This window comes from Neovison vison, chromosome 4, assembly GCF_020171115.1.
Source record: "Neovison vison isolate M4711 chromosome 4, ASM_NN_V1, whole genome shotgun sequence".
NCBI classification, from domain to species: domain Eukaryota; kingdom Metazoa; phylum Chordata; class Mammalia; order Carnivora; family Mustelidae; genus Neogale; species Neogale vison.
Window position 1 is genome coordinate 37,644,205 of NC_058094.1, and position 24,908 is coordinate 37,669,112.

At 34.4% G+C, this 24,908-nt stretch overlaps 1 protein-coding gene across 7 annotated transcripts in view; it reads right to left on the reverse strand.

Annotated features, from left to right (window-relative positions):
- VPS13B (vacuolar protein sorting 13 homolog B) overlaps positions 1 to 24,908 on the reverse strand; it is a 770,530-nt gene that overhangs the window by 365,188 nt on the left and 380,434 nt on the right. For all 7 annotated transcript variants that reach the window (XM_044245211.1, XM_044245212.1, XM_044245209.1 and 4 more), the window contains exon 24: positions 5,192 to 5,412. In XM_044245211.1, the coding sequence (XP_044101146.1) occupies positions 5,192 to 5,412 (221 nt within the window). The remainder of the gene's footprint in view (positions 1 to 5,191; positions 5,413 to 24,908) is intronic.

The window sequence follows — 24,908 nt, forward strand, 5'->3', positions numbered from 1 at the left end:
CCTATCTTTGGAATTTCTATTTCTTGTGGATTCTCCACACATATGCTATTTTATATTGTTGTTTCAGGTTTTTATTTAAATTTTACTAAGTTAACATATAAAGTAATCCCTGGTTTCAGGGATAGATTTTAGTCATTCATCACTTACATATAACACCCAGTACTCATTATAAGTGCCCATTACCCATTTGGCCTACCCCTCACCTACCTCCCTCCATCAACCCTCTGTCCTTTACAGTTAAAAGTCTATTATGGTTTGCTTCCGTCTTTCTCCCACCCCACCCTTATACTCATCTGTTTTGTTTCTTTAATTCCACATGTGGGTGAAATCATATGGTTTTGTCTTTCTCTGACTGACTTATTTCACTTTACATAATAGACTCTAGCTCCATAGATGCCCTTACAAATGGCAATACTTCATTCTCCTTGATGGCTGAGTAATATTCCATCGTATGTATGTAAGCGTGCACGACTGTGTTCTCCCCTAAGAGTTTGATGGTTTCCTTTCTCACATTTAAGTCTTTCAACCCAAATATTAAATATGATTTTCTTCTGTTAATCTCTCTGATGTCAACTTGATTCTTAGTCCACGACTAGAAGGACCTTGAAGGGACAGAATAGTCTTGCTCCCCAATAATGTGTTTATCTTACTCATCTTTGTTCTCCTCACTTCTGGATGAGGTCTATAGTACTGGACTTGTATACTTGAGATTCTCTCTTTCCCTCTCCATCTGCTTCTCCTGCCTCCCCACCCCCGCTATGCCACGCATGGTCTAATACATTAAAACTTTATTTTTTTTAATTTTTAAAAATGATTTTACTTATTTGACAGAGAAAGACACAGTGAGAGAGGGAACACGGCGGGTGGGGGTAGGACAGGTGGAAGCAGGCTTCCCGCTGAGCAGAAAGCCCAATGTGGGGCTCAATTCCAGGACTTTGGGATCATGACCTGAGCTGAAGGCAGACGCTTAACGACTAAGCCACCCAGGCACCCCTTAAAACTTTATAAAACAAACAAAACACTTTCTCCTAGTATATGACTTTCTGCTATCTTATTATGTCTTTCAAAGAGAAAATGTTTTTAAACTTGAATATGCCCAATATCAAAATCAATTTGGGAAGAGCTACCCTTTGAACAATATTGACTGATCCAATCTATGAATAGGTATATCTCTCCAGTTAGGTTCTTTAAATTCTCCCAGCAATGCTTTCTGGTTTTCACAGTAAAACTTGGACATCTTTTGTTACATTCATTTGTTCATGTTTCTGGGCATCAATATAAATAGAATGGATTCATTCCAGTTTCTAGTTGTTTGCTGCTACTATGCAAAAATACAACTGATTTTTATTCATTACTCTTGTCTCCTACAACCTTGATAATTTTATTAATAGGTTATTAATTCCTCCAGGATATTCTATAAAACATTTTATCATAAAAAAATAGAAAGATCTTTACTTTTTCCTTATCTTTATGCCTTTTAATTTCCTTTGGTTTATTGGAATGGCTAGGACTTCTAGTATGATACAGATTAAGTAATAAAATCAGGCATTCTGGGCTTTTTTTGTATTTTAGTGGAAAATAATTCAATATGATATTTGATTTCCTACATATATCCTTTACCAGCTTTGAAAAATTCTTTAATATTTGTAATTTGCTTAGAGTTTTTATCATGAATGGGTGGTTAAATTTTGTCAAATGTTTTGCTTGCATCTATGGAAATTTTCATAGGATTTTTCTCAGCTCTTCTATTGATATGGTGAATTCTACTAAATGATTTTTTAATATTACACCAAATTTGAATTTCTAAGATGAATCCTACTTTATCACCATTTATTAATGGGGTTAAAGTGGGTTAAAGCCTCTGCCTTTGGCTCAGGTCATGATCTCAGGGTCCTGGGATAGAGCCCTGCATCTGGCTCTCTGCTCAGCAGGGGGCCTGCTTACCCCCCCACCTTCTGCCTGCCTCTCTGCCTACTTGTGATCTCTCTCTGTCAAATAAATAAATAAATTTTTTTAAAAAAATAAAACAATTTGGGAAGGAATCTTTCATTCTATATCTCTGGAAAAAAATTTGTGAAGATTTCCTATTTTTTTCCCCTTGAATATTTGGTAAAATTCACCCACTGGGGCCTGAACTTTTCTTTAAAACTTATTTTGATATCACATTTAATTTCTTTTATAGAATTAAAAGGATATTCAGATTTTCTATTTTTATATTTTTCTGTACAGTAATTTTACAGTAAAAATTTCTATTTCATCTAAATTGTTACACTTGCTGGCATAAAGTTGTTCATATTCTATTTTTTTTTAAAAGTCTATAGGATCTGTGTGATAAACCTCCTTCTTCATTCCCAAGTGGGTAATTTGTATTTTATCTTTCTCTCTTTTTTTATTGTACTAGTCTTCTCTGCTCTTATCTTTATTATTTTTGGCCTTTTACTTCTTTCGGGTTTATCTTGTTCTTTTTTAGCTTTCTAGAGAGGACCCTTAAGCGAATGACTTAAGATCTTTTTTCCTTTCTAATGTAAATATTGAAAATTATGTTTTTCCTCTGAAGACTACTTTACTATGTCCACTTTTTTTGGTCATTCAACCAAAATATTTTCTTACGTCCAAGTGATTTTGTCTTTGGTTCATAGATTATTTAGAAGCATCTTTATTTTCTAGATGTATACAGTTTTTCTACAGTTTATTACTGATTTTTAATACATTTTGATTATAATTAGATAATATACTTTATTTTGCTCTTGTAAACAAAATGAGACAATGTACATCTGAAAAAACATCTAGTCCACGCTTGTTAGATACAGTGTTCCATAAATGTCAATTAGATCAAGATGAGTGTGTAGTATTTTTCATTCTTCTAGATCTCCAATTATTTACTTTTATCTGGTTGCTTTATCAATTGCTGAGAAAGGTGTTATAAACTCCCCTACTGCGTGTGGTATTTATTTTTCTTCTAGTTGCTTTAAAACTGCTGAGATTGTGAAAAAAAGTTCCTACTACGCAGTACTGAATAGAATCATCTGTTTTTTCTTTAATTCCACCCATTTTTGTTTTATGTCATTATTTATCTCTGGTAATACCCTTTTCCTTGGGGCACCTGGGTGGTTCAGTAGGTTAAGCCTCTGCCTTCAGCTCAGGTTCAGGATCTCAGAGTCCTGGGATCAAGCCCAGCGTCAGGCTCTCTGCTCAGCAGGGAGCTGAAATTTTGTACACCCCCACCCAACCACCCCTCAACTCTACCCCCCTTGCCACCTGCCTCTCTGCCTATTTTGGTCTCTCTGTCAAATAAATACAATCTTTAAAAAAAAATACCCCTTTTCTTTAGTTTATTTGATATTAAAATAAGCAAGTCCAGCCATCTTACACTGTCTGTATGGTATACTGTTCCTATGCATTTATTTATATCTGTTTCTTTATGTTTCAAGTGCTTCTCTTTGAAGCAATATACAGTGGAGTCTTACTCTATAAATCTCTGCCTTTTAATAGGAATAGCTGGACCAGAGTTCAGCAAAGTTTCTGGTAAAGGGTCAGATAGTAAATATTCTAGGCTTTGTGAGCCATACTGTTTTCTGGGGCTGCTGCTTAATTCTGCATAACAGCAACTTCAGACAAAATATAAAAACTGGGTTTTTGGCCTGCAGGCTTTTGTTTGCTAACTCATGATCTAAACACTCCTAGTTAACATCATTAACATTTAACACTGTTGGTGAGAATAGCTCAGCTCTATCATTTTATTTTATTTATTTATTTATGTTACAAGTTTTTATTTAAATACTAATTTTTTTACATACAGGGTAATACTGGTTTCAGCAGAATTCAGTGATTCATCACTTACATATAACACTTAGGGCTCCTCACAACAAGTACCCCCCTTAAAACCCATCACCCATTTAGCCCATGCCCTGCATGCCTATACTCCATTAATCCTCAGTTTGTTCTCTATAGTTAAGAGTCTTTTATGGTTTGCCTCCCTCTTCCCACCCCCTTCCCCTATGTTCACCTGCTTTGTTCCTTAAATTCCACATATAAGTAAAATCATATGGTATTTATCTTTCTCTGACTTACTTATTTCACTTAGCATAACAGACTATAGCTCCATTTACGTCATTGCAAATGATAAAATTTCATTTCTGTTTCTATCCAGTTTTCAAACTCTGTTACCATTTCTTGACTTTTTTTAAGATCATTTGAATATTTTTGGTATTCCATTTTAATATATCTCTTAGCCATATCTCTTTGTATTTTTACATTTTATTTTTAGTAGTTATTTTAGAAGATTATATGTCGAAAATTTTCATAGTCTAATTAGAGTTTATACTGTACAAGTTCACATGATATTTAGAAATCTGGCAGCCATTAGGTCCCTTTAATCCTCCATTAACCAGGCAGGAAGAAGAGGAGAAAGAAGGATGATATCAGTAAGGAGGCTGTATAAAATATGAAATAATATTTGAACCCACTTTAAAAAAATGCAGTCTAAAAATGAGCTTAATTAATGGCTTATAACCACTAATGCTGAGATAAACACAGATTTATCAATATTGACCTGTCAGATCGAATACCTATCTAAAAATAATTTTTTTAAAATATAATTTCAGTGGTATTCAACACTGACAAATCTATGTAGAAAGTATACCACAGTCTGCTTAAGGTTAAAGAAACAAGTTAACTATACACAATAATTTGTATAAATCTGGGAGACTGGAATTCATATTACATTGTAACACTACAGAATTCAACACCCTTGGCCCATACCAACTGAAATGTTATGAGATTAGTAAAATATATTTCTTAAGTAGTAAACAGTGCTTTTTAAAAATATTATGTATAGAGCAGAAGAAGTTCTGAGTAAGAATCTTGTTGAAATTGTATTTGATCATGTTAAAAGACTCTTCCAGGTTGATAATAAAGCAGTCCTTCAGTGTTTAAACACTTTATACCTGCAACTGATTTCATTCTTTCAGCCAGAAGATGCATTTATGCTGCCACCATTACATTTTCAGAAGAGTTTAAGTTACAAAACTTGAGAAAGCTTCAAAGCAATTCTTAATCTAACCATTCTGATCTTGATGGCTCTGTGAAAAATTATTTAGGACACTAAACAGAAGAGAAACCTTTATAAAATTCACAATTGTCCTTAAATCACATTATTTTAAATTTCCTTTCATAAATCAACTATACTAACCTGAGGGTTTGAGCATTTTATCTGAAGTGACTCTAGGTCAACATGGAGACAGACGACAAATGAATGCCTTGTATCAGGTCCTGTAGTGAGTAGTTTCTGAGATGTAACAGCTAGAGTAGAGGTACAACCCATTGGTTCCACTAGGCAAAGTGTCACTTGTTTATCAAAAAGGGTATACATGCTGAAATGATGCAAGCTGATAGTCCAAGGAAAAGCATTACCTGGTAACAAGGACAAAGGGGGCAGATAAGCACACATATAAAAATACAGTTGTCACTTGATAATAAGGGATCTATCATCTAATTTTGAAATATAAAACATTTAATACAGCATCAAAAAAGTGACAATACCAGAGACCAATGTGCTAAACAATTTATATGCTGTTTAAAAGTAATTTTGAAAAATGTTTACATTTGTATTTATTATACTACATATCAAGAATTATATACATCATAAAACATACAGAAATAATACATACTACTATATCAGTAATTATATACATTATGAAACATACAGAAATAGAACTTAAGAAAATGAAATGGAGATATAAATAGAAATTCTAACTTCCTTTTCCTTCATCCTAATGGGTTGTACTGTACAATTGCTGGGGATGTAGTCATTATACCTTGGAGACCATAGATCTAGCTGAGGAATAAGAGAGGAAAAGAATAATCTATTATCATCTGTTGGATCACCTGCACCAAAATCATGTGGGTGCACATATAAACCATAGATTCTTGGTTTCTAATTCAGACCTTCTTAAGCAGAATCTCTGGGAGTAAGACCCAAGATGCATTTTGTTATTTTCCGCTGGTGATTGTTAGGTATAATATGTTATTTTAAAATAAAATATACTTGATGAAAAATAAGCACTCATAAATATCAGGAGTAAAAGTAAAATTCCTTGCCTTTTTTTATACTTTTTTCTTTTATTTATATATCAGAGATTAATTCATGAACAAAAATTATGAGATAAAACCATTTTAATGTGGTTATAAAATACTTTGTGAAATGATTTTTTCAAGTATACTGAGTATTGGAGTATTTATTAACATTTACTCTTGAGATGCCAACTAATGCAAAATAGGTTTCTATGATTTACAGTTTTGAGTTTGCAATTCTACTAGCACTTGTAAGTATAAACATTATAGACATTGTTATGAGAGCTAAATTATTTTTAAGCAAACTGAAAATACATTTTTTCTAAATAGAGAAGTAAGAATACCTCACTGCATATAAGTTAGACAATATGTAAAGAAAAATCAAAACCAGTCCTAAAAATATTTTCCTAAGCAGGTAATATTTATATATGAAGAAAAATCAAAACTTGCCAAAATGAGAGGTACTGATACATCGCAAAAGATAAATTAGAAAATACATAAAGAAGAAATATCAAAACTAGTCAAAGCCCTGCCACTCCCAATAACAACTATTAACACAACTAATACTTCCTTCAAGTCTTTTTTTTTCCTGCATTTTTCTGGATATGCCCATGCAGAAGCAGGATCATACTGTAATTTTACATTCAGGTTATCTTCCAGTGACAGTTAAAATACCAAGCGAATTACAAACTGGATCAGACTATATATTTATACATATGCACACATATATATGGAATATAAGTAACCATTTGAACTATGAATGGTGATACTGAGTAGATACTACAAGATAGGTTCTTTTAAGTTTGAATACTCAAAATGTCCTGACCAAATATAGTTCATAATATTAAAATTAGAATCTCTGAAATTGAGATCTGGATACTAGAATAAATCTAGCTACATAGTAGGGCACAATAACTTAACTGGAAACAATGAAAACTGCATAATAGTATGTGTTCAGCACTGTGGTACTCTGCCTGTCTTAAGATTTAAAATATTTGCCCCCAAGAAAGAATGACAAACATTAAATTATCTGTAACTAATTCTAAAATTATTTTAAAACCTACACAGAGTTCCATGCTATTTTACAAAATAAACTCTTTGCCAAATTTGTCTTAAAATATTCTGGAATGATTTCAGGTTACATATTTTTAAAACTGGTAGTGAGCTATATATAGTTTTTCAAATTTTATGTTATACAAGAAAGGCTAAATGGTGGGTATGTTGGATGAAGAGCACTGAATTTAAATTTGTCAAATTAAAAATAAAATCTCAAACAACATTAGTGCTATGGCAGATGTGTCTCTGCTTCTCTTTTGGAATGAGACCAATAAATTGAAATTTGTTTTATCATATTCTAAGTCTTAAATAGAACTTTTAAAGCAGTATTTTATGCCCATTTATTTAGTCTGCAGATTGTCTTTTTCTTTTTTTTTAAATTTTACTTATATATTTGAAAGAGAGAGATACAGCGAGAGAGGAAACACAAGCAAAAAGAGTGGAAGAGAGAGAAGCAGGCTCCCTGCTGAGCAGGGAGCCCAATTCAGGACTTGTTCCCAGGACCCCTGGGACAAAGACAGACTCTTAACCAACTGAGCCACCCAGACCCCCTGCAGGTTGTCTTTTAAAAAGCAAACTCCACCTACAAGTTGGGATCTTAACATGTAATAACAAAAACTCCCACAATTAATCATTGTGAAAAAAATTATCAAAACACAGCAAATCATTAGCTGCACAAGTATTCCTCTTGAATACAGGTACAAACAAAATAAAAACACCTTACCTATTTATAAAACTGGGAATATAATATTCTAGGGACTCCCTAAAATATGTTCACCTGGCACGTTCATGTTCATATAATACATGGCAGGCCAGAACCACGAACATTCTGAGACTTTCAAGACCAGTATTTTAAATTTAATTGTAAAGTTCTAATGCAGTAACATGTTTTATTTTAGATAAATTATTGCTGGCAGAATTCAGATATTTTCAAAGTATCTAAAGAACTAAGAAAAATGAAAAACAAAACTTATAATTCCATTTCTGTGTGAATTTGTGAAAACTATTACTGACAGAGAAAAAGATACCAATAAAGTAATTAACATGAAAATGACAAACACAACACTGTTTTAATTCAGATTAAATAATTTGAAAGAGCATGAATAGGACCGGGCTTTGGGGAAAAATAAATATATAAAGAAAACTCAGTAAAACTGTGTTATGTGTCAAAAATGAGGAAGAGAGCACTAAAGTTTATTAGATAACATTCACTTATTACGAGAAAAGCGTTAAAAAAGTACACATAGTGGATTTCCTTACATTGTAATGATATGTTACTGATTTTGCATGATACTAGAAACAGAAGATAAAAAACTAGTTTAGATAACAAAGAAAATTATATATGTATTATACACACACACTCAAACTGCACCAAGAAGAATAAAATACCTATGAGTAAACAACCATGGAGGTGTAAGACCTGTATTCTGAAAACTGTAAAACACTGATGAAAGACATTTAAGACAACACAAACACAGAGAAAGATAGTTTATGCTCACAGATTGGAAGAATTAATATTGTTAAAATGTCCATATTACCTGAAGCAATCTACAGATTCAATACAATTCCTATCAAAATACCAAAAACATTTTCACATAACTAGAACAAAGAATAACAGTATTTGTACAGATTACAGAAACCCCCCAAAACCAAAGCAATCCTGAGAAAGAAGAATAAAGTTGTAGGATTCACAATACCAGATTTCAAGGTATGCGATAAAGCTGTAGTTATCAAAACAATATGTACTCACACAGAAATATTCACAAAGATTAATGGAACCAAATATACAGCCCAGGAATAAACATACTTATATGGTCAATTAATCTATGATAAAGGAGGCAAGACTATACAATGAGGAAAAGACAGTATTTTCAATGTATGGTACTGGGAAAACTGGACAGCTACAAGCAAAAGAATGAAGGATTAGGGACGCCTGGGTGGCTCAGTTGGTTGGACGACTGCCTTCGGCTCAGGTCATGATCTCAGAGTTCCGGGATCGAGTCCCGCATCGGGCTCCCAGCTCCACGGGGAGTCTGCTTCTCTCTCTGCCCTTCTCCTCACTCATGCTCTCTCTCCCTGTCTCTCTCTCAAATAAATAAATAAAATCTTAAAAAAAAAAAAAGAATGAAGGATTACTTTTTTTCTTTTTTTTGAAGATTTATTTATTTATTTATTTGACACAGAGAAAGATGTCAAAGATGAGGGGAAGCAGGCTCTCTGCTGAGCAGAGAGCCCGATGTGGGGCTCCATCCCAGGACCCTGAGATCATAACCTGAGCCGAAGGCAGAGGCTTAACCCACCGAGCCACCCAGGTGCCCCTGAAGGATTATTTTTTAATACCAAACACAAAAATAAATTCAAAATAGATTAAAGACCTAAAAATAAAAGCAGGAAAAAAGACAGTCTCTTCAATAAATGGTGCTGGGAAAATTGGACAGCTATATGTAGAAGAATGAAACTCGACCATTCTCTTACACCGTACACAAAGATAAACTCGAAATGGATAAAAGGCCTCAACATGAGACAGGAATCCATCAGAATCTTAGAGGAGAATATAGGCAGTAACCTCTTCGATACAAGCCACAGCAACTTCTTTCAAGATATGTCTCCAAAGGCAAAGGAAACAAAAGCGAAAGTGAACTTTTGGGACTTCATCAAGATCAAAAGCTTCTGCACAGCAAAGGAAACAGTCAACAAAACAAAGAGGCAACCCATGGAATGGGAGAAGATATTTGTAAATGACAGTACACACAAAAGGTTGATATCCAGGATCTATAAAGAACTTCTCAAACTTAACACACACAAAACAAATAATCATGTCAAAAAATGGGCAGAACACACGAACAGACACTTCTCCAATGAAGACATACAAATGGCTATCAGACACATGAAAAAATGTTCATCATCACTAGCCATCAGGGAGATTCAGATTAAAACCACATTGAGATACTACCTTACACCAGTCAGAATGGCCAAAATTAACAAGACAGGAAACAACGTGTGTTGGAGAGGATGTGGAGAAAGGGGAACCCTCTTACACTGTTGGTGGGAATGCAAGTTGATGCAGCCACGTTGGAAAACAGTGTGGATATTCCTTAAGAAATTAAAAATAGAGGGGCACCTGGTGGCTCAGTGGGTTAAGCCGCTGCCTTTGGCTCAGGTCATGATCTCAGGGTCCTGGGATCAAGCCCAGCATCGGGCTCTCTGCTCGGCAGGGAGCCTGCTTCCTCCTCTCTCTCTGCCTGCCCCTCTGCCTGCTTGTGATCTCTGTCGAATAAATAAATAAATAAAATCTTTAAAAAAAATTAAAAATAGAGTTCTATATAACCCTGCAATTGTACTACTGGGTATTTACCCCAAAGATACAGATGTAGTGAAAAGAAGGGCCATCTGTACCCCAATGTTTATAGCAGCAATGGCCACAGTCGCCAAACTGTGGAAAGAACCAAGATGCCCTTCAACGGACGACTGATAAGGAAGATGTGGTCCATATACACTATGGAGTATTATGCCTTCATCAGAAAGGATGAATATCCAACTTTTGTATCAACATAGAGGGGACTGGAAGAGATTATGCTGAGTGAAATAAGTCAAGCAGAGAGAGTTAATTATCATATGGTTTCACTTATTTGTGGCGCATAACAAATAACATGGAGGACAAATGGAGATGGAGAAGGGAGTTCAGAGAAATTGGAAGGGGAGATGAACCATGAGAGACTATAGACTCAAAAACAATCTGAGGATTTTGAAGGGGCAGGGGTGGGAGGTTGGGGGAGCCAGGTGTTGGGTTTTATGGAGGGCACGTATTGCATGGAGCACTGGGTGTGGTGCAAAAACAATGAATTCTGTTATGCTGAAAATAAATAAATTAAAAAAAAAAAAAAGAGGTAAAACAGTGAGTAACTTTTGGAGAGAAAAGCAATAGACGGTGGGCGTTTTAACCCAGGAACCCACAAGGGGACATCAAGAATTATTCATGTATGAAGATTGGAGCCCTGGGAGGCATGAAAACCTGGTATTTGTAGAAGAGCAGAGGGCTGGTTCAAAGATGACCTGGTGTTGACGTTGTCATGGATGAAGCTGAGAGTACATAACCCAGTGGGTGATGGAAGATTTACAGATCATTTACTTCCTTAAATGTAGTATCGAGTAGAGAAATGACATTTTCCTTCTAAATGGGTGTCCAAATCATATCTCAGAAGCAAGTATCAATATGTACATTTGATTTCAGATTTATTGTCCTGTAAGTTATGTCCTGTGTACAGATTACATAAAGCATGTGTGAATAAAATTCTGCCCAGAGTGGGGAAAAATAAAAATAAAAATAAAATAATAAAACCAGAAACCATGAAAATCCTAGAAGAGAGCACTGGCAGTAATTTTTCTGACATTTGCTGTAGCAACATTTTTCTAACTTTCTCCTGAAGCAAGGGAAATAAATACAAAAGTAAACTATAGGGACAACATCAAAATAAAAAGCTTATGCACAGCAAAGGAAACAGCACAACTAAAATGAGACCTAAGGAATGGGAAAATATATTTGCAAATGACATATCCAATAAAGGGTTTGTATCCAAAATATATAAATAACTTATACAAGACACACACACACAATGAATAATTCAATTAAAAGTGGACAAAAGACATGTATAGACATTTCTCCAAAGAAGATATCTAGATGGCTAACAGATACATAAAAATGCTCAACCTCACTCATCAGGGAACTGCAAATCAAAAGCCACAATAAGATGTCACCTCCTACCTGTCAAAATGTAACAAAAACATAAGAAACAAGTATTGGAAAGGATGTAGACAAAAAGAACACTCATGTGCTATTCGTGGGAATGCAAAACTGGTGTAGCTACTGTGGACAATACTATGGAGATTCCTCAAAAAATTAAAAATTGAAATACTATATGATCCAATAATTTCACTATTGGGTATTTTCCCAGAGGAAACAAAAACACTAACTCAAAAGGATATATGCACCTCTACGTTTACTGCAGCATTATTTACAAGAGCCAAAACATGAAAGCAACGTAAGTGTCAATCAACAGATTAATTGATAAGAAACACACTTGAATATTACGTGGCCAGGAAAAAGAATGAGAGCATATATTTGGACAATATGGATGGACATAGAGGGTATTATGATAAGTGAAATAAGACAGAGAAGGAAAAGTGCTATATTATTTCACTCATATTTAAGAAACTTATCAGGGCATCTGGGTAGAGCAGTTGGTTAAGTGACTGTTTCAGTTCAGATCATGACCTCTAAGTCATGAGATCAAGCCCTGCATTGATCTCCACGCTCAATTCTGGAGTCTGCCTGAGATTCTTTCTGTCTTCCTCTCCCTCCCTCTCTGTCCCTCTCCCTGCTCATGCTAACAAATAGAAAGGAAAGGAAAAGAAAGAAAGGGGACAGGAAGGGAAGGGAAAAGAAAAAAAAAAGAGAAAGAAGAAAGGATCTTTTTAAAAAATGGAGGACATATCAATAGAAATTATCCAATCTGAAAAAATTTTTGAAAAAATTAAAAAAGCCTCAGAGACCTGAGAACAACATCAAACATACTGATACAAATTTAACACAAGACCCCGAAGGAGAGAACAGAGAAAAATATTTGAGGAAACAATGGCTGAAGAATCCTAAAATTGATAAACAGCATTAACACATAACATTCAAATAGCTCAACCATGCCCAAATAGGATGAATATTAACACACAAATACTGAGATTTAATATAGAGAAATTGGTGAAAGCTAAAGAAGCAGAGAAATTCTTGAAAGCAGTAAAAAAAAATCATTATATATAGGAGAAAATCAATACATTTTAAAGTTGACTTTTATGTAAAATAATGGAGTTCAGAAGGCAGAGTATCAACAATATCCAAATTAAGGAAAGAGCCCAAATGTTCACTGACTGATGAATGGATAAAGAAGACTGATAAACACACACACACACACACACACACACACACACAGGAATATTACTCAGCCATCAAAAAAGAATGAAATTTTGCCATTTGCAATGGCATGGATAGAGCTAGAGAGTACTATGCTAAGTGAGATAAGTCAGAGAAAGACAAATCCCATATGATTTCACTCATAAGTGGAATTTAAGAAACAAATGATCATGGGAGGAAAAAGAAGCAAAGCAAGAAACATACTCTTAACTGTAGAAAACATACTAATGGTTACCAGAGTGGAGGTGACGGGATTGAGTTAAATAGGTGATGGGATTAAGGAGGCACAACTTGTGATGAGCACCAGCTGTCGTATGTAAGTGTGAATCACTAAATTTTACACCTGAACTAATATTACCCTGTATCTTAACTAACTGGAATTTAAATAAAAACTTGGGGGAAAAAGACCCTAAGGGGGAAAAAAAGAAGGAGTGAGAAATTACATTCAAATACCAGAAGAGATGAAAAAAATATAGGAAAGTAAATAATGAACTGTCAAGGCAAACACACTATATCCAGAAAAATTAAATTCCAAATATTAAAATGAAATCTGAGATAAACAATCTCAGGTAAACAAGAGAGATTCATTGCTAACAAAGTGCCTTATGAGAAATACTAAAGTAAGTCCATCAGATATTAATTCAAACCAACAGTAAAAAATGAAGAGAACTGGATATGAACAAGATGTGGGTTAATATGAAAGACTATAAATGTATTGTTTCCCATTTCTCTTAAGTTCTTTAAAAGGCAGAGAGTAATAAGTAAGACTATTGTTGGGTAATTATTCATGGAGATGTAATCTATATGAACAGAATGAGGTAGAGAATAAAATATGTTAGAACAAATTTTCTATAATTCATAAAAATTAAGTTAAAATATATCTAAGTTAGAGTGTGATAAATTCAGATGCATAATAATACAATCCCTATATAGTCACCATTGAAAAAGTATATGGTGTAAGTATTGGAGAAAAAAGAATGGTACACTAGAATACACATTTAAAATATAGGAGGTAGTAATAGAGGATCAGAGGTACAAAATACACAAAAGAAAGAGACAATAATTAGCAAATGACCAATTTAAATATTTATTTCTTTATTTAGAAAGAGATGGGGGGCAAGCAGGAGGCGTATATATTGTATCTGCTTGGCACAGTTGGTGAGGCATCGGACTCTTAATTTTGGCTCAGGTCATGATCTCAGGGTCCTGGGATCCAGCCACATGTTGGGCTCCATGCTCAGGAGGGAGTCTGCTTAAGATCCTCTCTCTCTCTCCCTCTTCCTCCTTTCTCCCTACTCATGCTCTCTCTCTCTCTCAAATAAATAATAAAATCTTTTTTTAAAAGTGAGTATTACAGAGAGAAAAAAAGACACTTAATAGTGATAATGGGGTCAATACTTTAGGAAGCTGTTACCAATTAATTACATATGCATATGCATCTAACCACAGACCTTCAAAATACAAGAAGCAAAAACTGACAGGATTTAAAGAATAAGCAACTAACAGTAAAACCTGAATATTTCAATACTCCACTCTCAATAATTGATAAAATAAATAGATAGGAAGTCACTGTGTCTATAGATGAGTATACAACAATATCAGCCCATTCAACCTTAATTAAAAGAAAAACCACTGAAGCACATATGGAACAGTCTCTCAAATAGACCATATGATAGACCATAACACAAAGGTTAATAAATTTAAAGGGATTAAATTATTAAATCTATGTTCTAGACTATAGTGAAATTAAATCAGAAAACAGCAACAAAAAGAAATCCATGAAATTTTCAAGTATCTGGAAGTTAAACAACCCAGTGTTTCTAAATAACACAAGGGCCAGAGAAGAAAACATAAGGAAAATTACAAAATACTGTAAAGTAAATAAGAACAACAATATTTGTGAATTTCTGAAATGAAGTTAAAGGAGTGCTTAAAGAAAAATTAATAGGCATTTAATGTCTATATCATAAAACAATAAACTGTTACATCAATAACCAAGTTAAAAAAAAACCTAAGTTTTCTCCTTAAGAAATCAGAAAAAAAGAAAATCAAACAGAAAGCAAGCAGAAAAAAATTAAGATTATAGCAGAAATGAATGAAACACAACAGAAAAAAAATGAATAAAACTAAAAGTTGATCCTAAGAATAGATCAGCAACATGACAACTCTTTAACTTCAAAAAAAGATAATCCACAAATTACCAAAATCAATAACTGCAGAAGGAATATGACTACCAACCCTAATAAAACCAAGAAGGATAAAAAAACAGTATTATGAGCTCTGTATACATCAACAATTAAGAGAACTTAGATAAATGGATAACTTTCTAGATAATTTATTAACACTGACTAGAATTTATTAACACTGACTAGAAGAGGAATAGAAAATCTAAATAGACCTAAAAACAAAAAAAGTGACTGAATTATTAATTTAAAAACTTTCTATAAAAAAGCAGCCCACCCATTCCCTGTGACTTCAAGAGTAAACTCTATCAAACATTAACAAAATAATGCCATTCCTCCACACACTTTCAGTAACAGAGGAGGTGGAAAGATTTCCCAAGTTATTCTATAAGGCCAGAATTATCCTGTTATGAAAACCAGATAAGGAGAACTTATCTGCCAGAAAACTATAGAGTAAAATCTGTCATAAATATATACACAAAAATTATTAGAAAAAAAAAAAAAAAAGCATGGGGCACATGGTGGCTCAGGTGGTTAAGTGTCTAACTCTTGGTTTCAGCTCAAGTCACGATCTTGGGGTCATGAGACTGAGCTCCCTGTCTGACTCTGGGTGGACTCTACTTAAGATTCTCTTCCTCTCTCTTCCCCCTCCCTCCCTCCCCCACCTCTGGCTCACACACTCTTTCTTTCAAGAACTAGTAAAATCATAAGAAAAAAGTCAAAAGGCAAACTTCCCAGCACCATATAAAGCAATAATACTCCATAAGAAAGCAAGATACATCTCCCAAATCCAAGATTAGTTTAATCATTTAATCACTTAATTATGTAAAATTAAGTTATACACCACATTAATAGTATAAAGTGAAACACACACACACACACAGCCAGTATCTCAATAGATCATAAGAGCATCTGAAAAAATCCAAATAATTGCATGGTAAAAAGTGTCAATAAATTGAGAAAAAAATGTATCTTTCTTAACCTGATGCAGACATCTATGAAAAGTCCACAGCCACCATAATACTTAGTGGTGACAGTCTAAAGGCTTTCTAGATTCGAGAACAAGGCAAGGACATGTGCGCTCATTGGTTCTACGCAGCACTGTACTGGAGATTTAGCCAGTGTACTAAACTAAAAACAAAAATTAATGACATCCAGATTGGAAAGAAAGAAGTGAAAGTCTTTATTCACAGATGGCATAGTTCATAGAAACTAGAAAGGTATATAGAAATTTTCAGAGAATCCACCCTAAACGCAACTAGAATAAACAAGTTCGGTGAGATCCCAGGATATGAGGGAAACATACAGAATTATATTTTTATATGACAATAAGAACATAATTCCATTCACAGCAAGTTCAAATAAATAAATTGCATTTTAAAAATGTAATTAAGGATATACAAGGCAGGTAAGACACTGACATTTGCAAAATACTACTGAATAAAATCGAAGGAATAAAAGGAGAAACATTCTATGACCACAGGCTGAAGGTCTAAATAAATAGTCTCATAATGGCAAATATCATGACATTTTATTTATAAATTAAATGCAATTCCTACCAAGGTTTTTGCAGGCTTTTTGTAGAAACCCATAAACTAATGCTCAAATTTGCAAAAGGATGTAAAGAACCTAAAATAGACAAAATAATTTCTAAGGAAAAAAGACACTTGGATGACTTCTATCACATAATTTTAAAGACAATATAACACACCACAGTAATCAACATCATGTGCTACAAGGACAAAGATAGCATAGAGATTAATGGAATAGAATTGAGAGTCCCGGGGAAAATAAACAAAAAACCTTATACTTAAGGTTGATTTTTCAGCAAAGGTGCCAAGATAATTCCATAAGGATGGTGTTTTGAACAAATAATACTGGAAAAATTAAATATCCACATACAATAAAATGAACTTAAGACTCTTAACTCTTACTTCACGCCATATACAAAAAATATATCAAAATGACCACATATCAAACTCTAAGGCTAAAACTAAGATACCAAAAGCAGTTAATAAAATTGATAAAAGAGGATTTTATCAAATTCTAAAATCTGTTTCAAAATTTACTATTAAGAAAATGCAAATGCAAACTATGGAAACAGAGCAAGTATCGACCAACTGATGAATGGATAAAGTAGATGTGGTATATATACACAATGGAATATTACTGTCATAAAAAAATGAAATCTTGCCATATGCAATGACATAAAAGGAGCTAAAGAATACTCTGCTAAGCAAAATAAGTCCATCAGAAAGACAAATACCATACGATTTCACTCATATGTGGAATTTAAGAAACAAAACAAAGTAGTATAGGGGAAAAAAAGAGAGGCAAACCAAGAAACAGACTCTTAACTATAGAGAACAAACTGACAAGAGGGGAGGTGTGTTGGGTGGATGAGGTTAAGGAGCAATGGGGTGATGGGGTTAAGGAGTACACTTGCTGTAAGAACTCTGGGCACTGCATGGAAGTGCTGAACCTGAAACTAAGAGCACACTGTATGTTAACTAACTGGAATTTAAATAAAAACTTTAAAAAAGGAAAATGCAAATAAAAGCCCCAATCTACAGAAAATATTAGCAAATAATATATCTGAAAAAGAATACACATCTAGAACAACTTAAAAATAAGATAACTGAAAAATGGACAAATGATTTAAATATACATTTCCCTAAGCAAATACAGTAATTAAGTACATGAAAAAAACAGTCAGTATCATTAGTCATTACAGAAATGCAAAGTGACTCCCCAGTAAAGTACTACATACTCTCTTAGAATGGCAAAAATACCAAGTGCTGGCAAAGATATATTGAAAGTAAAACCTAACATGTTAATAGTGGAATGTAAAAATGGTACAACTGCTTCTGAAGTAATTGGCCATTATCCTAAATGTTCAAAAAAAACTTACCATAAAACCCAGTAATCCCACTCCAAAGACTCTATCCATATGGATTATAACATCTGTCCATATACCACGTACCCAAATGTTCACAGCAGCATTAATCATAACAGTCAAAAACTGGTAACAATGCAATTTAATATCAACTGCCGAATTAATAAACAAAATGTGGTATGATTATAGAATAAATGTTACTCAGCAATACAAACTACTGACACATGCTACATCATGAACTTTAAAAAATATTATCCTAAACGAAAAAACCCTATGTACCCTGAATACACTGATACATAAGTATATAAGGTACTAAGAAAGATGAAAAAGACCACATGTTGTATGGTTCCATTATATTAAATGTCCAGAAAAGGCAAATTTATAAAGAGAGAGATCAGTGGTGCTTAGCGCTGGAGCATGTGGAACAGAAATAAATTGCAAAATGGACATAAAGGAACTCTGAGGTAATAGAAATGTTCTAAAACTGTGTTGTGGTGATGGTTGCCTAACTTTATAAATTTACTAAAAATCACTGAACTGTTCTCATATAATGAGTAAATGTCATGAATGTAAATTATACTTCAAAAAAGGTGTTTAAAGATGTTAAGGACAGTAGTAGAGAAGAAAAAAGCCCAGCCCAACGTGTCAGCGGGTAAGCAGGACTACCGTTACGTCCTCATTTACATCCCACTCTCTGTCTGGCATACTTTGGCCACTAAAGATCGCTTTTGATATTCTCCTGTTGGCCATCAGAGATCACTGAACCCCCATTTCCTAAGATAACAGGACTTTCTTTCTTCCTTGCAACCCAAGAAAATACAATTTACAGAAAGGAGCAAGTCCACATTCACCAAACACTAAGAAAAAGTTAAGGCAGATACTTTAAAATCCTCTTACTTTAAGATGGGAATGGATTCAAAATATGGTAAGCCCATGTGAAATGTGCATGATAATATAGTAAAAGAAAAAAAAAACAGTGCTGAAAATTTTGTCAGGAATTATCCTAATTGTACATTATGAATACAATCAGTTTACATAATGAAAATTTTATGTGTATATGTCGGTATATATTTATCACACAAAACAGAAAGAATAAACACTGGGAAGAAATACAAATTAAATTGTTAATAGTAATTATCACCAAAGTAATTTTTCTTTTCATCTGTATATTCTTACTTACTTTATTTATTTTTTTAAGGTTTTATTTATTTATTTGACAGATACACAGCGAGAGAGGGAATACAAGTAGGGGGAGTAGGGGAAGGAGAAGCAGGCTTCCTGTCAAGCAGGGAGCCCGATGCAGGGCTTGATCCCAGGCCTCTGGGATCACGACCTGAGCCGAAGGCAGACACTTAACGACTGAGCCACCCAGGCACCCCATGTATATTCTTACTTTAAAAATTTCCTTTAATGAGGACATTATGCTAAGTGAGCTAAGACGGAGAGAGGAAGACAAATACTCAATATCACTTGCATATGCAGTCTAAAGAAGGTGAATTCACAGAAACATAGAGTAGAATGGTGGTTATTAGGGCCTGGGGGGTGGGGAAATTGGGGATATTCTATTAAAGGTTACAAACTTACAATAAGAAAATGAAGTAGTTCTGGAGGCCTAATGCATGACTCCCCAATTATGGTCAATAATATTGTATTATATACTTCAAAGCTGTTTTAGGTATTAAAAGTTTTCATCATAAAAGAGAAATGATAATTATGTGACCTACAGAAGTGTTAGCTGATACCCCGATGGTAATCATACTGCAATATATAAAGGTAGCAGCAAATCAACATGTTCTATACCCTAAATTAACCAATGCTACATGCCACTTATATCCCCATTTTTAAAAAATTCCTTTAATGAGAATATGTTACCTTGGTATCATTTAAAAAACACATTTTTATGATCTCTAGGCAATTTAAATTATATATTTTATTTTAAAGGAAAAATATGACACACTGGATCTGCCATATTGGTTTTGTTTTTAAAATAAGTTTGTGTGCGTGTGTGTGCGTGTGTGTGTGCATGCATAGCGGGGAGGAGGGTTGTTGGGAAATACAAAACTGACAGGGAATGAATGAATGAATGAATCAATCAATCAATCAATCAATCAATAAATAAGGTTCATTTTCAAGCCTTTAAGTCACAGAACCCATAGCTGAACATATGAGGTAGCAGGATGGATGTGAGCTATTGAGAACATAATAATGTATATAACAATTATATTAACTGCATTTAGGCATTTCGACAGCTTAACTTCATTTGTAATACATATATGATGGCCTCAAAGAGATTTATTTAACTGCAGCAACATCAAGAACGAATCTTAAGCTCTTTTCTGAGCTGCTTCTTTTCCCTAAGGTATCTCATTTACATACGGAATAAAAACTAAAGTCACAGACACTGAGTAAAACTGGAAAAAAGAAAACTATTATAATAGTACAGCATCATCTTTCAGAACAAGTGGAAATTATACTTATCAAAGTAAGATATTAAAAAATTCAGAAATGGAACAAATATAAACCAGTAGGATGAAAAAAAATTACATGGAAAAATAGCCTTTCTGTTTTTCACAGATGCTCAACAATTTTAACATCAGTTTCTATGTAAATTCACTAAATCCAACAAGAGCAAAGTTTTAATTTATAAATGATCTCAATATTCCATTTCTGTCAAAATATTTTATTAAAGTTGCAGGCAACTCTTTCAAAGAAGATAAAACAAACCTCTGCTAGGCACAGTGTAGAGACCCATCTGCTCAGAGGTGTGAGCTGGATGTAGCAAATTACATCTGCAAGCCTCACTGCAAATGCCTGCTAATGAAACTCAAGATGTTGATTTTTGACCCAAATACCCTATATAGATTGGATCTGACTATATTAGAGATCATCTCTCCCTTTCCATGGCAATTGAAATCAGATGACAGCTCAAAAAATGGTTCCTCATTTTGAACCTTAAATTCAGTACAGAGTAAGCCTGAAATCTATGAGAACCCTTCTTGTTCACCCCTTGTTCATTCTGTAATCTTTTTTTTTCTTTTTTTCAAATCATAATGACAAAGAATTCTTTTTCAATTATTTATGAACTTGAAGACAAGTCAGAAATTGCCCTTTTCATTTTTAAAGTTTTTTTTGCTCCTTAGAGTAACCAAAAACTATGTACTGAATAACATACTCTAGAATTAGTGAGCCCTATTTTGTGCCATTCATTGTGCTAGGTGATAGGAATAACACCACGAACAAGACAGATATGCTTCTTGCCCTTTTCACCCGAGTAAGGACATCAGGGGCTGAATAAAAATAACTAAAATTGGGATAGGAGTATTAAGAGTGATGAGTCAAAAGCAGTAAGAGCACAGAACAGAAGGACCTGGCAAGTGAAGTACACGGAAGCCTGAAAAATGCAAAGAAAGGCTAGAAAATAGATCAAGAAGGAGGTTGTCACCTATGGAGTATCTGCTAAAGTCCTGCAGTAGGACAGAGATGTCCTTTATTCAAAGAACACAGAAGATGATACTAAAGCTGGGGTTGGGTAGTAGCTAGCAATGGGAAGAGTGGCCCTACTTTTCTCTAAAGAAATACCGCATATGAATTTCCTTTCTAAATAACAGGGTGTTATGATCCACAACAACACAAACACTGCAATATAGTAAAGTATTTCCATCAAAATAAAAGGTCTGAAGCACAAAATCTTGGTTACACAGGAAACTCTATTCTTTGTTCTTTATTCCATCATAAATTTAAATAACTGATGTCAGTAAGTTACAATTTTCATAGAAATCTAGAACTCACAATGATAACCAAGCAACACCAAAGACAAAGAGCAAGAAAAAAATAATTTAGAAGGTCTTGTGAGAATAAGAAAATAAAAAGAGAAAAAGGTTTAATTGAAAATATGGTGTTCCGTGATCCTGGAGTCCTGGGATCGAGCTCCGTATCGGGCTCTCTACTCCACAGGGAGCCTGCTTCCTTCTTTCTCTCTCTGCATGCCTCTCTGCCTGCTTGTGATCTCTGTCTGTCAAATAAATAAATAAATAAAATTTTAAAAAAGAAAATATGGTGTTCATAACCAGAGTCAAATGGTGGGATTAATCTCAAAATTTTAACTAAAACTCCAAGTTGCTTTCTATAATAGAATATAAAAAGAATGAGTCATTAAGTTCCATTTTTGTTTAAATTATCCTGACTAGATTTCTGTTCCTTGCAACCTAAAAATATTGAGGCATATACACATCTAGATACCACCTGCTCTCTCCAGTCTTTTTCAAATACCTTAAAAAACAAAGCAAAAAACCAAACCCAACTAAAACAAAACAACAACAACGACAAAAACAACAAACCTACTGTAGACTTTTCCTACCAATTTTTCATGAGAGAGTTCAAGACGGTGAAATAGGAACTGAACTCACCTCCTTCTATAGACACAATAACTTAAAACTACATATGGCATCGTTTTCCCCTAAAAAGGACCTGAGACCTAGATGAGCAGCACATTCACACAAAAGTCAAAAGAGAGACATGTAGAAGAGTGGAAGAGGCAGATATGGCCTTGCCCGAAAACCACCCCAGATGAAGCACAAGTGGGAGAGGTCCTACAAATAGAACACTCCCTGAAAAAGTTAAGGGACTGTGCCCCACATCAGTAATCCTGACCTTAAGGGCAGGCATAGTAAAGACAAGGTCTAAAATGTATAGTTTTTAATATCAACAATGATCAAGACCAGGTGAATCATAGTATGTTAGGAAATAAAGTTCTGTTCTCAAAGCACTTGCCCCCCAAACCTATTTGCCCTGTGATCCATCACAAAAGCAAGAAATAAAAAGCACTTAGACCATAAGAGAGGAAGACCCATTTACTAATGTTAAAGTGGCTTCCGGAGAGACAGAAATCTGCAAGGAAATAAATAAATAATAGATAAATAAATAAATTTAAGAGATTTAAAAAAGGAATCTGGAAGGATTTTAACAGTGAATAGAAAGGCTGTTGTCAATAGTCATTTTTGCAATCTCATCCTACTTGTTGGTGAATAAGCCAAAAGGTACCATTTTAGGTGGACCCCGTTTGGTCTGCTGGAACCAGATACGGGGTTCAATCTCTTGACCCTGAGATTGTGACCTGAGCTAAAATTAAGTATGAAAAGACTAAGATACTGAGCCACACAGGCACCCCTACCTTTTACCATTTTATTTAGAATGTGCTTTGGTGTAGGTGGGGATCGTCTGCCTACACTTACCATGAACAGATTAGGTAAGCCTCCTGCCCTGTCCACTCCCATGTGGCACCCAAGGTGTAAAAAAGCCAGATAAATGCCCCAAGCCATGCCCAATCCACCAAGAGAGCAAGCCAGGATAGGCAAGAAGCTGGAAGCCCATTCTCCCCATGCAGTAGCCAAGATACAAAAGGCCAGGTGAGTACCCAGAGCCCTACCTTTCACACATAACAGCGGCGGCCCTATGAAAGCCAGTGGATGAACAGTCCACAGGAGGGATACCCACAGCGTGTCTAGCTCTGGCAGCCACAGGAGATAGTGCCTCTGGGCCACACAGAACAGCTCCTACATAAGACTATTGCTTCAAGGCTGAGAGAAGTAGCCATTTCACCCAATACATAGAGATAAACAAGCAAAATGAGTAGACAGAGGAATATATTCCAAACCAAAAAATAAGGAAAATCTGCAGAAAAAGATCTTAATGAAATGGAGAAACACAATCTACCAGATGGTGTTCAAAATAACGGTCATAAAGATGCTCACCTATCTAAGCAATGGAGGAACACAACAGTAGCGTCAACACAGAGATAGAAAATAAGAAAATACGAAAGAGATATTAAAACTGAACTTATAAGTACACTAGAGGTATTCAACAGCAGAATGGATGAAACATAAGCATCATCAGTGAGCTGGAAAAAAAAAGTAACAGAAAACACAAGATAAAGCATAAAAATAAAGTTAAAAAAAAAAAAAAAGAACTAAAAGAAGTGAGGATATCTTAAGGAACCTCTGGGACAACATCAAAAGAAGTAACATTCTCATTACCCAGGTCCCAGAAGGAGGAGAGAAAAGTCAAGAAAATTATTTGAAGAAATAATGGCTTAAAAACACTGTAATCTGGGAGAAGGAAACAGATATCCAGGTCCAGGAATATCAGAGAGGCCCAAATAAGCTCAAAGACAAACACCCCAAGACGTATTCTAATTAAAAAGGTAAAAGGTAGGGGCACCTGTGTGGCTCAGTCAGTTGGGTGTTGGATGCTTGATTTCAGCTCAGGTCACAATCTATGGGTCACATGATGGAACCCCACATCTGGCTCTGCTCTCGGCAGGAAATATTCAACTGGAATATTCGACTGGAAATATTCTCTTTCTCTCCCTGCTCATTCTCTCTCTCAAAAATCAAATCTTTTTAAAATAAATAATAAAATAAAATGATAAAAAGAGAAACAGGAAATCTTAAAAGTAGCAAGAGAAAAGAAACATACTGCATATAGGTAAAACCCCATAAGGCAATTAGCAGATATTCTGGCAGAAACTTTATAGGCCATAAAAGAGTGGCATGACATATTCAAAGCACTAAAAGGAAAAAATGGCCAACCAAGAATTCTCTATCCAGATGTTATCATTCAGAATTTTCCAGAAAAGCAAAAGCTAAAGGAGTTCATCACTACTTAAACAGCCATATAAGAAATGTTAAAAAGACTACTCAAAACTAAAAATAAAACGTACTATTTAATAAGAAGAAAACAC